General features: G+C 56.4%; 1 protein-coding gene across 5 annotated transcripts in view; it reads left to right on the forward strand.

Annotated features, from left to right (window-relative positions):
- Positions 1–8,338, forward strand: part of GRIP2 (glutamate receptor interacting protein 2) — a 46,462-nt gene extending 38,124 nt beyond the window's left edge. For 3 of the 5 annotated variants that reach the window (XM_055557319.1, XM_055557320.1, XM_055557321.1), the window contains 5 exons: positions 835–1,009; positions 2,662–2,767; positions 3,933–4,076; positions 5,078–5,224; positions 6,222–8,338. In XM_055557319.1, the coding sequence (XP_055413294.1) occupies positions 835–1,009; positions 2,662–2,767; positions 3,933–4,076; positions 5,078–5,224; positions 6,222–6,380 (731 nt within the window). In that variant the 3' untranslated portion in view covers positions 6,381–8,338. Of the gene's footprint in view, positions 1–834; positions 1,010–2,371; positions 2,533–2,661; positions 2,768–3,832; positions 4,077–5,077; positions 5,225–6,221 lie in introns of those variants that run through there. The other 2 variants (XM_055557322.1, XM_055557323.1) reach the window with 2 other exon arrangements.
- Positions 8,339–13,014: the final 4,676 nt, after the last annotated feature.

Raw genomic sequence — 13,014 nt, forward strand, 5'->3', positions numbered from 1 at the left:
CCCTTAGGGACACTTCCTGACGGTAGAGCTGATCGGGCCCGTCAGCCATTCTGGCAGCCCCTCACCCTCAGAGCGTGGACCGCAGGCCTTCCTGGACTTTGATTTGGCATCCATGGCACAAAGCCGCCCATTCAGATCTCCCCCATGAGGCTTGAGACTAAGGGGTCTGACTTCTGCCTCCTCCATTCCCAGCCCGATGGCTGGCACGCAGCAAGTGTTCAATGCTGATTGTATCCCATCAAAGACAGGAAGGCAGAAAGCTCCCTGCCATCCCTCCTACAAGACCCACTTGAGAGGCCACTCCCCAGGACACATGCCCTCCTGCCCACTGCAAGTGGAGACCCATGGGCGGCCTTGGGGGACGTCTGAATCTTTGATCTCTGTGACCCAGAACCGCAGGGAACTCCCCAAGGCCCAGCTCAGGGAGAAGTGGGATGAGGCCTCGAGGTAGTCTCAGGGGCCCTCGGCCCTGGTCATCCCTCACTGCGTGTCTGCCCGCTCGGTTTCAGCTTCCCCATCTGCAGCCCTGGGTCAGCATCACCCTGCAGGGCAGGACCTTCAGGGCAGGGGGAAGGGGATGGTTAAGAGTGGACCCCTTCTCAGGCTTGGCCACGCTGAGCCCCATGGAGCTGGGACAGGGTCCTGGAGGCCTGGCATTCACTCTGCTGATGGTCACGGGCTTCTGGGGTAGGGGCCTGGGTGGTCCGGGTGGTCCGGCAAGCCTAGAGGAGGGAAAGACCTCTCTCCCAGGCCACCCAGCCAGGCTGGAGGTGGGGCAGGAAGGAGGGCAGAACACATAGAGAGGATGTTCGACACCCTCTCTCCCACCTCCAGGTTCCTACACTCCACAGGCGGCAGCTCGGGCCGTGACCCCCCAGGAGTGGCGGTCCAGCCGGCTGAGAAGCAGTCCCCCCCTGACCGAGCCCCGAAGGACGAGCTATACCCCAGGCCCTGCTGATGAGAGCGTCCCGGAGGAGGAGGAGGAGGAGGACTGGGAGCCGCCCACTAGGTCTGTGGGGGGCAGGGGGCACCCCAGGGGAGGAGGCGGGCTTGGCCTCTCGGCTGGGATGGGCTTAGGGAGCTGGTCCCTGTACCAGGGTGGTGGGCGCAATGGATGAGTCTCGTGTGGCCCCCAGGAGAGGCACCTCCCGGGAGAGGAGAGCAAGCGTGGGGCAGAGCCGTCTCCATTTCAGGAGGCCCAGGTAGGGGTCAGCGAGGCAGCCTGGTTGACTCCCCGACTCCACCCCACCCCACCCTGTGTCTGGCGATCGGCTCTTCTCAGAACCTGAGACGTTGAACTCGGACCCTCCCAACTTGGCCCAGATGGCAGTGGCCCTCCTGCGGGGACCACCTCCCTGCCCCGGGGTGGCTGTGGTCACGAGCGCCAGCCCTGGGCTGCGGGTGTGACGGTGTTTGTGGTGGCGTCTTCGGAGGGATTTGGCTGCCCACGGCTCCTGCGAGGAGCGATCCCAAGGAGTCCCAGCCGCCCTCTTCCCACCTCCGTGCTTCAACCCGACTGTGCCTGCTGCCGAGAGTGCCGTCCCCTCCCATTTCTGGGCCGACGCTTGCTCATCCATCAGACCAGGCCTCCCCGCGGCAGGCTTCCCTGAGTCTCATAAGGAAGGCCTGCCTCCCTCCGCTGGAACCCACGGCCGTGCACACGAGCCCCCTGGTGGCTCTGGCCGCCTTGGGTCTGCCTGTTAACGACCTGGCTGTCGAGTCTTCTGCGTGGCACCCCTAGCTCAGCCTGGCACCCAGTAGCTGCTCACGCACACACGCCATGAGATCAGGGGCCTCACCTTAGTCCCCTCCACGGCCCTGCGCCCAGGAGAAGGCCTGGCTCAGCGCGTCTGTAGAATGGACTTGAACGCAGCCCATGGCCTTCTCCGTCTTCTCATCTCTGAAGTGGGAAGGCGAGGGGGCCGCCTCATTTGTATCATCATCCTTGAGGCTCCCTAGGAGATGAAAGCCTGGGTGCCTTCTGGAGAGAGAGAGAGAGTGCTTTGCACACCACGGCACGCTTGATAACGGCCGGGGCTGTGTTGACAGTGAAGGGCTTTGCAGGCGGTGAAGTGTGAAAATGTGGCTCGTTGCGTTCTGATGGGACCCGAGTCTAGAGCGAGAAGGGGCCTGACCTCCTGTGATGGAAATCGGGGCGGAGGGGGGGGGGCACGGCCCTTTCCCCAGCCCAGACCCTCATCCTCATCCGTTCGTGTCCACGCCGGCTCCAGCTGTGTCTGTCACTGTCCTGCAATGCCTTGTGTCTGGGCGGGGAGGGGAGGCCAGGGGCTGTCCTCCGGGGCTGCACCATGGATCTCCTCTCTTGTCTGTCTCTCTGTCCGTCTGTCTGTCCGTCTGTCTCTCTCCCCAGGCGTCCTGTGTCACCGCTGTCCGCCCCGTCTCATCTGCCCCTGTTCTAGCCGCTCACCGCCAGTCCCGGTGGCCCCTCACTGCGTCTCCCCCCCATTCCGTGTCACCAGCCACTGCCCCGGGGCCCCAGCACTGCCGCCGAGGACAGCTGCCTTCCAGCCCGCCCGCCCGCCCACCCTCGGGCCCCCCCCTGAGCCCAGCGCAGGGTCCCCAGGGCCCGGAAGACGCCTCAGACCCCTGCCCGCCTGCCTGCCTGCCGGGAGTTGACGCTCTCTGGTTCCTACGTTGCAGCCCAGCCCCTGGCCCCAGCCGCGAGGAGGGCTTCTGGCGCACGTTCGGGGAAGCCCTCGAAGACCTGGAGTCGTGCGGTCAGTCAGAGCTGCTGAGGGAGCTGGAGGTATGGGCTTGGGCACCGAGGCGCGTGTGCCCGTGGGAGGCAGCACGGTGGTGGGCTGTGCTCCCGTGTCGTGTGTGCCAGTGCACACACCGGTGTCCTCCGGGGGAAGGTGCTGCACACATGCACGGATGGACATGTGTGCGACTGGCATGTGCAGCTGCAAGCATGTTTGGAGCATGTGTGTGCATGCGTGTGAGCACGCTCAGGCATGCACAGTGCAGTGTATCGTCGCAACACGTGTCCGGGTGTGCACATGTCAATGCATAAGGGCAGTTGTGTCTGTGTGTGTGTGTGTGTGCAGCACAGTGGTCTGGCATGGTTGTACGCATGCCCTGGGAAGCTTCTGGATGTCAGCATCGGTAACAGCAGGAAATGCGGGGCCGGGAGGTGAGTGCGGCTGCAGTGAGCTCCACGTCCCCCATGATGGGGCAGGCTGCCCGGGAGACCCGGCTGGGGGTCCTATGGGTCACTCCTGGAGCGCCTTCCCGCTCGAGATCAGTAATCTGCACTCTCTTTATCTGTGCTTGTGCCCTGTTTTTGCTCCTTGGATTTTTGATTGAGCTTTTTTTCTCTATTAGTCTTGCCAAGTACTTGGCTCATCAGAGAGTCAAGTTTTGTTCATTCTCTCTCACATTTCATTGGTTTTTTGTTTACCCTTTTTCACATTTTGCTTCCATATTCCCTTCCTTCTACTTTACTTGTGTTTTAAGTCCTGATACTTTTCCTGGTTTCTCAACTCCTTAATATTCAGTCTTTCTTGTTCCCTAACATTTAAAGATACGAATTTACCTGTAAGCCCTTGCTTGACTGCATCCTATAAACTCTAAGTTGTGGTACTTTTATGGTCTATTCAATTCCTAATATTCAAAAAATTTCCATTGTGATTTTTGCTGAAGCCCTTTAATTACACTTCTAGAAGCGGGGTGTTTGATTTTGGAACTGCATATGTTTGGTTTTATTTTTTGATGCCAACTTTAAAACCCATTCACACTGGGTTGTGAAACTGCATTCGATTTGATACTAACTCCTGGGAGTTTTTGTAAGACTTCTTTCTTGGTGGCCAAGGACGTGATCAGCTTTAGTAACCGTTTCGGATACGCTTGCAAAAGTTTGCTGACGGCAGACAGAGCGGGAAGCGTCTGAGTGGAGGGCTGTGTCCCCTCAGGCGTCCATCATGACAGGCACCGTGCAGAGCATGGCCCCGGAGGGCAGGCCCGGCCACCGGCCCTGGAGGAGGAGCCGGGAGCTGCGGGCCTCCCCCGAAGAGACGCAGGAGCTGCTGCTGCCAACGCCCGTGGAGATGCACAAGGTGGGCACTGGGGCTCAGGGTGCGCGGGAGGCCGAGGTGCATGTCCCGATGCGGCCCCAGCTGGGCCCTGCTCCTCTCCAGGCTTCATTCTCCTCCACCAGTAAAACACAAGAGTAGGTGGAAGGGAGAGTTTTCCAAAACTCCTGCCATTTGGGTGAAACATACACATACACATTTGTGCACTTGTGTGTGCGCACACGCACACACACACACACACACACACACTCTTGTGATGCTTTTCTTTAAGTGGACTCACTTTTATCCCACTTCAGTGATTGTGTGTGTGAGTATATACAATATATAAGCTTGTCGTATGTGTGTGTATATATATGTATGGCAGTGCCTGTTTAGTTGCTCAGTCGAGTCCAACTCTCTATGACCCCATGGACTGTAGCCCGCCAGGCTCCTCTGTCCGTGGCATTCTCCAGGCAAGAATACTGGAGTGGGTTGCCACTTCCTATTCCAGGGGATCTTCCCGACCCAGGGATCGAAACTGCGTCTCTCGCGTCTCCTGCGTTGGCAGGCGGATTTCGTTACCGCTACCGCCACCAGGGAAGCCCATATGTGTGTATGCGTGCATGTCGCTACCTTCAAGGAAAGGCCAGCATTTTTGTCAACTATAGGCTACAGTCTAGGAAAATAGGATACACAGGAGGAAAGAGACCTCTGGCCCCATAATAGTCTTCAGAAGATTCTGAGCTCTTTGGTGGGCAGGGCAATGGGAAGTGTCAGAGGCTGGTGAGCGCACATGGCCACCCTACGGAGACGTTGTTCTGGAACGGAAGCGGGAAGACTGAAAAGGAATGGAAAGGAACTCTGTTCCTATGGCTTCTGCGGTGACTGAGTGCTGCAGACTGAGGGTCCCCAGAGGCCGGGGGGCATCCAGGTGGGCTGGGGCTGAGTCCGAGAGGCATCTGATGCCAGCCCAAGAGACTTGGGCAACTGTGGGATGCTGGGGGAAGGTCAGGGCTCCAGAGGGTCCCTCCTCCTGCTGCTCCCAGGTGACGCTGCACAAGGACCCCGTACGGAGTGACTTCGGTTTCAGCATCTCAGACGGCCTCCTGGAGAAGGGCGTCTACGTCCACACCGTGCGGCCTGATGGGCCAGCCCAGCGTGGGGGTCTCCGGCCCTTTGACCGGGTTCTCCAGGTAACACCAGGGTGGGGGTACCTTTGATGGAGTGGTCTTCCCTAGCCCCGGGGTGGGGAGAAAGCCCAATGTCTACCCTGGCTGAGTGGCCTTGGGCAGGTGGCTTCCCGTCTCTGAGAGCCAGCTGCTTCATCTGAGAGAAGGGGCTGACCGCACAGTTTTATCAGTGAGGTTAGGCTAAGTTATGCTGTGGTAACAACCCCACATCTCAGTGGTTTTTAAGTATTTCTTTCCTAAAATATTTTTATTTTCGTTTTGGCTGTGCTAGCTCTTGGTGGCTGTGCTCAGGCTTTCTCTTGGGGGGTTCTCTAGTGGGGGGTTCTCTAGTGGGGGTGCGTGGGCTTCTCACTGGTGGCTTCTCGCTGCAGAGCCCAGGCTCTAGGCTATGCTGGTGGCTTCTGTAGTTGGGGTATGCAGGCTCTAGAGCACTGGCTCAGTGGTTGTGGTACGCTGGCTTAGTTGCCCTGTGGCACGTGGGATCTTCCTGGACCAGGGATTGAACCCAGGTCCTCTGCATCGGCGGGCAGATTCTTAACCACTGGACCAACAGAGAAGTCACTGAATCTCAATGATTTAACGCACATGAACATTTATTTATCACCTCTCCTATATGTCCACCACGGGTCTTATTCCACCCGGGCTTGGGGAGGGTCCACCCTCTAGGAAATGCCCCAAACTCCATGGCAACTAAGTCATGCAACCTCACAGCAAGGGAGCCTGGGAAATGTGAGTGGGCACACCCTTGCTCATGCCCCTGCTGGGCAGGAGGCTCAGCGTGTGGTCTGCTTGTGATGTTAACAAACAGAGAGAAGGTGCAGGTGTTGGAGGGTGAAGGATGCGTGTAAGGGCTAAAAGAGTTAAATGGGAGTGCCCGCCTCTGTGCCAGTGTTCAGACTGACACGTGTCCGGGCCGGGGAGGGTCTGTGTGTTGGGAAGTCCTCACCCACTTGAGCCCGGCTGAGTGGACGCCGTCTGCCCCATGGCTGTGCGTGTGCAGGTCAACCACGTCCGCACGCGGGACCTCGACTGCCGCCTGACCGTGCCGCTCCTGGCCGATGCAGGCGATGTCGTGGAGCTGATCATCAGCCGCAACCCGCTGGCCCAGACCAGCCGGTCCCCGCGAGCGCCCGGCCCCAGCGGCCCACGGATGCTCTGAAGTCGGCCTGTGATCTGGACATCCAGGAAGATCCTGGCTCCCACGCCTGCAGCCGGACTGGAGAAGTGGCCACTCGCTTGCTCGTCTGTCGTCAGGCAGGCTCGGACCAGACTTTGTCCTCCAGATCTGTGGTGGCAGGGGTCTGGGCCTGTTCCAGTGACATCGAGGTCTTTCTCCAACTGGACCTCTGAGATGTGCCAGGGTGGGGCGGGGCACCCAATAGAGGTGAAGGCAGGTTGCTCAGCCAGGAGTAAAGGGGCTACTCCAGGTCCCTGCAGAGCCCCTGGGAAGAGCGTCCAATGTGGGCACAGCTCAGCGCCACGCAGGGAGCGATCGCCCAGCAGAGCTGTAGAGCCGAGTGACTGCAGGGCAGGAGTGAGCTCCCTGTGTGGTCGCAGGCAGGGATGTGCAGCTTCTCGGGGATGGTTAGTTTCCCCTCAGGGGCGCATCTAGGGTGAGGCTGGGGGCTACTTGATCTGGACGGCCTCCCGCCAGGAAAGACGGAAGGGGGCCAACCCCTTTCTCTCCAGAATCTGGGTCCAGGGCTCACCGGCACACCCTCCCATGCCGCACTCAGGAGACTTGGAGCCAGGGCGTCTCAAATCCCAGGCCCTCTGAGCAGTTCTTCCATTTCTGAGACTCTGGTTGAAGCCTCTGTGACTTGTGATCGCATTTCTGGGCCCGTTGGGTGAGCTTCCACAAAGCGGGCTTCAGGCTGTCCGTCTCTCCCCCTGCTTTCATCGGATGCGTGGCCATTGCCCGGTACGAGCGCACCCTTCTCAGCCTAGGCCCCTCAGGGCAGGAGGGAGTCGTTCTCGGACCGAAGACCCAGGGGTGTTCCATTTAGCTGCTGTGACCGTAAAGATGGGGAACCGTGGAAATAGGATGCGTGTGAGGGGATCCAGCTCCTCACCAGGCTGGTGGAGGAGGGGGCAGAAGCAGATGGAGAGACTGGAGGGGCGGGGGGAGACAGGCCATTCCTCCTCATTCCTGGGGGCAACAGTGTCCAAAGGGGTCATGGAGGGAAGTGGATTCTTGCTTGAAAATCTGGAAGCACCAGCATCGCTTAAAATGGTTTTCCTCATGTTCTGCTACCTTTGGGTTTGGAGAAGGGCCCGGGACATCTACCTGGAGGTCAGGACTGGGCCCCCCACCCCACCCCCGGATGGAGGTGGGCAGAAAGCATTCAGCCAGTTCTCCGGTTGTGCTTGGACCCTGCCCAGCTCCTAACAGGGTCCCAGGAAAACAGAGGCGCTGCCCGCCTGCACCTTCCACCTCCCACCCCTGTGTCCCCAGAATAATGCTCTTCCCCTCAAGGGGCTTGGTGAGGACCCCAGAGCTGTGCTATTTGCACGCTGGGTCACTGCGCATTGCCATGTGGCCCCTGTGGGCCGACCCCTCTGCACGATTAGGGCAGGGACGGTCTCAGAGCCGGTTCTGCCTGTTGGAGGAAGATGCGCCCTGAACCTGGCCAGCCCCCCCATCCTCGGGCTGAGGCCTCCGCCATTCCCCCAGACGTCTGCAGCCGGGCCCTGCGGGTGAGCCTCCTGGCTGCAGCCGGCCTTCTCATATGCAACATTCCTCTGTCTTCTCACGGGGACTGGTCACTCGCAGAATCCACTTTTCCTGACACCCGTCTCCCCAGCGAGCATCCTGCCTGCCTATGCATTTTCAGTACAGCCCCCCGCCACGTGCCCCTCCCACCCCTAAAAGCTGTATTTTTCTCTGGCTGAGATTAGAGCATATTCCTTGTAAAGTATTTTTCTACAAGGGGTTTTCTTAGGGCTCTCGGGAAGCACAGCGTGACAAGGGGTGCCAAATTGTCAAGGCCATTTGGGGTCTGTCTGGGGACACGTGTATAGACCTCCCCCTGCCAAGTTGCAATGACTTGGGGGTTGGGTGGGAGATTGCTGTTGGGTGATTTTTTAAAAAAATAAAACTATTTACAACCACCTGGATTAGGGTGCCTGCTTTAAAAAAATAAATCATCGGCTTGTGATACCTCTCTCAATTACTGATGATGGTTTTCACGACACAAGGGAAAGTAATTGTTAAAATTTTTATGGAACCACAAAAGACCCAGAATTGCAAAAGCAATCCCAAAGAGAAAGAACATACGGCAAGGCATAAGCCTCCCAAACTTTACACAGCACTGCAAAGCTACGGTCATCAAAGCAGCATGCCGCTGTCAGAGAAATGATCATATAGATCCATAGAAGGGAATACAGGGCTCACAGATAAACCCACAAGCATCTGATCAATTAATCTTCGACAAAGGAGACAAAAATATACAGGAAGAAGATACTGCAATCCCGATACTTCTACACACTAAAGTTGTTACGGGCAGCATCCATGAGGCAGTAGCCTTTCTTTACATCTCTTTGTGCTTACTGGGGGAGCTAGAGCCTTAGGGGACGTGTTCTTCATAAAGAATGCGCCTGAGCAAAGAACTACGGGCCTGTGTCTCACCACTTATGCCCCCTTAAGATTCAACCGAGACAAAAAAACATCCCAAGCCTTGCACAAATGGCCTCCTCAGTGGCCGGTGGTTCATAGAAGGGGTAACTCGGAGCAGGGAGGCTGAGGTGGGGACCCGACACCAGGGCACGCAGAGGCTACGTGAGGTTTTTTAAACTCCTCCTGGCCAGAAGGTCCACCGTCGCTCAGGGGTACCAGGCTTGCTTTAGCTGTAGGACGGTCTGCCTAGATCTGGAGACTGCGGTCGTATCGGGAGCAAAACAGATGTGTTCCAGGAGCAAACTGGGGCTTGGTCACAAGCACACACACGCCAGGCCTCTCAGCCCCAGTGCGGTTCAGCCATGGGACCCAAGCTGGCTCAGACTCCAGGGACGTAATACCAAGCAGCCCAAGACGAGGAGGACAGAGCATTATGCAAGGCCTTTCCTTTCATTACTTTTTCTTTCCAGTTCCATTTTTATGACATGCTGGAGTATAGTTGATTTACCCTGTTGTTTGTTTTCGATGTACAGCAGCTCGACTCGACTTATCGGCTCAGTTCAGTCACTCAGTTGTGTCCTGCTCTTTGCAACCCCATGGACTGCAGCGCGCCAGGCCTCCGTGTCCATCACTATCTCCCAGAGCTTGCTCAAACTCATGTCCATTGAGTCAGTGATGCCATCCAACCATCTCATCCTCTGTTGTCCCCTTGTCCTCCCGCCTTCAGTCTTTCCCAGCATCAGGGTCTTTTCTAGTGAGTCAGTTCTTCACATCAGGTGGCCAAAGTATTGGAGTTTCAGCTTCAGCATCAGTCCTTCCAATGAATATTCAGGACTGATTTCCTTTAGGATGGACTGGTTTGCTCTCCTTGATTTATACATAGAGCATATCTCTTCACTTTTGGATCTTTTGCAGTTGAGAATTCCAGAAGTTTGAGGAGCGTTCCATGTGCTGAATCTCAGGTCCTGTATATTATCTGTTACACACACACACACACATATTTCTGCATATGTCAATCCAGGCCTCTTCACTTGCTGCCCCACCATCTCCTCCGTTTCTGTAACCCTCCTTCTCTGGCTGAAGTCTCTGAGCCACTCTGTCGTTTGCAAAGTCGGTCTCTTCCATCTGTGCTTCAACCCCATCCACGTGTGATGGTGTGTCTTACCTGCCCTCCTCTGTGTAAAGCAGTTCAGCTGGTGGAGGGTCTCCATGGGTGCATCCGTTTTGTGGCCAGTGGCGCATCTCATCCCTTTTTCTGGCTAACAGTCCATCGTCTATTTCTAGCACGGCTTCCTTTTCCACTCGTTTCCGGGTGGACAGTTTCCTGGTTGCTCTGCGTGGGCACAGGGAAACAGTGCCGCCGTGAATGTTGGGGTGCATTCTTTTCCAGTTAGAGCTTTCTTTGGACATACATCCAGGAAAGAAAATGGCAAATCAGGGGCCTGTTCTGCTGTAAGCGTTGTTCAGGATGTCGGAGAGCATTTTATGGTGGCTCTTAGCAATGTACATTCCCAGCAACAGTGTAGGAGGGCTCCTTTCCTCCTTGGTCACTCCAGCAGTTACTGTTTGTAGACTTTTAGTGAATGGACCTCCTGCTTGGAGGAGTGACCTCTCTTTTGTAGGTTTGCTTGGCATTCTCCTAAATATTAGGGATCTTGAGCATCTTGGGGTATGGTTTATTTATCTTGAGCATCTTGGGGTATGGTTTATTTATCTTGAGCATCTTGGGGTACGGTTTATTTACTTATTTCTCTATCCCCAGTGTGAGTATATTTACTTCTTCAAATTGACTTCCTGAAAGTCAGCTGAGATTCAAATTTTTTTTAGCATTATCTACTGCAGGCTTTTTCCTGAGAATAGGGTTATTGACACAACCCAGGCCTCGTGAATCAGAAGGGAAAATAAACTTGCGGGAAAGTTGTTGTTAGAGGAAATGTCCACAAGGTGGCAGCACTTCTTCATGCCCACCTCTGGCTCTTAGGGCCACCAAGCTAGAGGGAAAGGCAGCTTCCTGGGCTGGGAGTGAGCATGGGATGTGCCTTAGCAAACACCCAAGGGCATTTCATTACTCCCCCTAAAACGTCACCACCGCGCCCCTTCAAGACTGGTCACGATGAGGGCCCCTGTACGCTGCTGAGACTGCTCATTGCCCAGGAAGCTGGACTGTCAGGAAGAAGGCTCGCGCTGGGAAGCCCAGCACCGGAGAGGTGGAGGCCAAGTGACTCCGGCCTCCAAGATCCTCGCTGCCGGGATGCCGTTGGAACTCTGGGCCGAGCCACAGCCGAGAAGGCAGTAGAGGTGTCCTCAGGGGCTGCTAGGCTGTGTGGACCCTCACTTGGCCCCTCCCTGGGCCCCAAGGATGGGTTTCACAGCCCAAGTCAGGGAGGTGGGAGGGAAGAAAGGAGGCGTGGTTCCCTTCCTTCCTTCCTCCCTTCCCTCCCTCTCGCGTCGGCCGATGCGCTCGCAGAGGTCGGTTTGCAGTGGTGCACTTGTCCTCAGTGTCCAGCCGCCTGACTCGGGTATGACTTTGCCACAGAGTCTGTCTAGTCTAGTCTGTTTTGGACAGAGCTCGTTGCAGAAGGTCGAGCACCAAGCTGAGCATCAGGTGCTGATCTGTTATCTAGCCCCACGATTTTCAGTGTGTATCCGGAAGGAAGCAGATCCTCTCTGCAGTATTGATCACAGGTCTCTGTTAGAGGTTAGACAGAGATTTGTGTGTATGAGGAAGGAAGGAGGGGGGTTCTTTCCATCCATTTTCCCTCATATGCAGAAACCTGTATCAGGGAGAGAGAAACTACAAGGACCTGAGCATATTGCTGGGCCTTCTCAAATAAGCTCTGTGGCCAAAGACTCCCCGGGAGTATAGGAGCGATATCCTCCTGGAGACCCGAGACCTGCATCAGGCCGGTATGCACTCAGACCACGTGCCCCTGTTCAGATCACCTCGCCTCCAACAGACGCTGGTGGGAGCTTCAAACCCCAGCATGTGGGTGACATGAAAGGGAAGGGAAACGCCTCTTCTAACCCCTCCGGCCTCCCTGCTTTGGGCTGCTCCGCTGTCCCTGGAGCCTGAACCGGCTGGAGTCTCCTGTCTGCACTGCAGCTAGGTCGGGACGGCCTGGCAGAGTGGTCTCGGTGAGCAGCCGCTTTAACTTCCGGTGTGTCCTCTGGTCGGGCTGAGACCAGAGTCTCCACTGGGACCGTGGCGGGAGAGTCACCGAGCCTGCACTCGACCTGGGCTCGCACCCCAAGCCTCCTTCCTGTGTGTGCAACCGCCAAAGCCCTCAGCAGGTAGTTCTGAGATGGGAGGTGTGACACGTTAGGAGAAGAATTAATGAGAATGAAGGCCTTAAGTGCGTCCCCGGGCACATCCCACTCTTATTCAGTCCTGGGAGTCCCCTTTGCCTAGGGGCTAGTTGGCCCAGGAATCAGAGTTGGGCATGGGTGGTGCTGCCATCTTGTGGACACTTTTTGTAACTACATCTTGCGCTCTGGTGCCTCCTGGTTCTCTCACCCACAAAGCCTGTTCAGTTCAGTTCAGTTGCTCAGTTGTGTCCGACTCTTTGCGACCCCATGAATCGCAGCACTCCAGGCCTCCCTGTCCATCACCACCTCCTGGAGTTCACCCAAACCCACATTCATGAAGTCAGTGATGCCATCCAGCCATCTCATCCTCTGTCATCCTCTTCTCCTCCTGCCCCGAATCCCTCCCAGCATCAGAGTCTTTTCCACTGAGTCAACTCTTCGCATGAGGTGGCTAAACTCCAAAGCTGGAGTTTCAGCTTTAGCATCATTCCTTCCAAAGAACGCCCAGGGCTGATCTCCTTTAGAATGGACTGGTTGGATCTCCTTGCAGTCCAAGGGACTCTCAAGGGTCTTCTCCAACACCAGAGTTCAAAAGCATCAATTCTTCGGCACTCAGCACAAGGCCTGGGGGACTCTTATAACAGCTGACCTCTTTCCCTAAAGCTCCAGTTGCCTCAGGAACAAAGGTGGGCACCGAAGAGTCCCTCCGCCTTGTCGACATTTCCTGTAGCCACCAGCTGACTACATGTGTCTACTTGCCCGTCTCACTCTCAAGGCCTGGGGGGACTGTTAAGGACAGTTGCCCTGAGAATACATCCTGCCTAGGTAATGGGAAAAAAATTTCCAAAGCACCTGACTTTCAAAAAGCCCA

This window comes from Bubalus kerabau, chromosome 20 (genome assembly GCF_029407905.1).
Source record: "Bubalus kerabau isolate K-KA32 ecotype Philippines breed swamp buffalo chromosome 20, PCC_UOA_SB_1v2, whole genome shotgun sequence".
In the NCBI taxonomy this organism is placed as follows: Eukaryota; Metazoa; Chordata; class Mammalia; order Artiodactyla; family Bovidae; genus Bubalus; species Bubalus kerabau.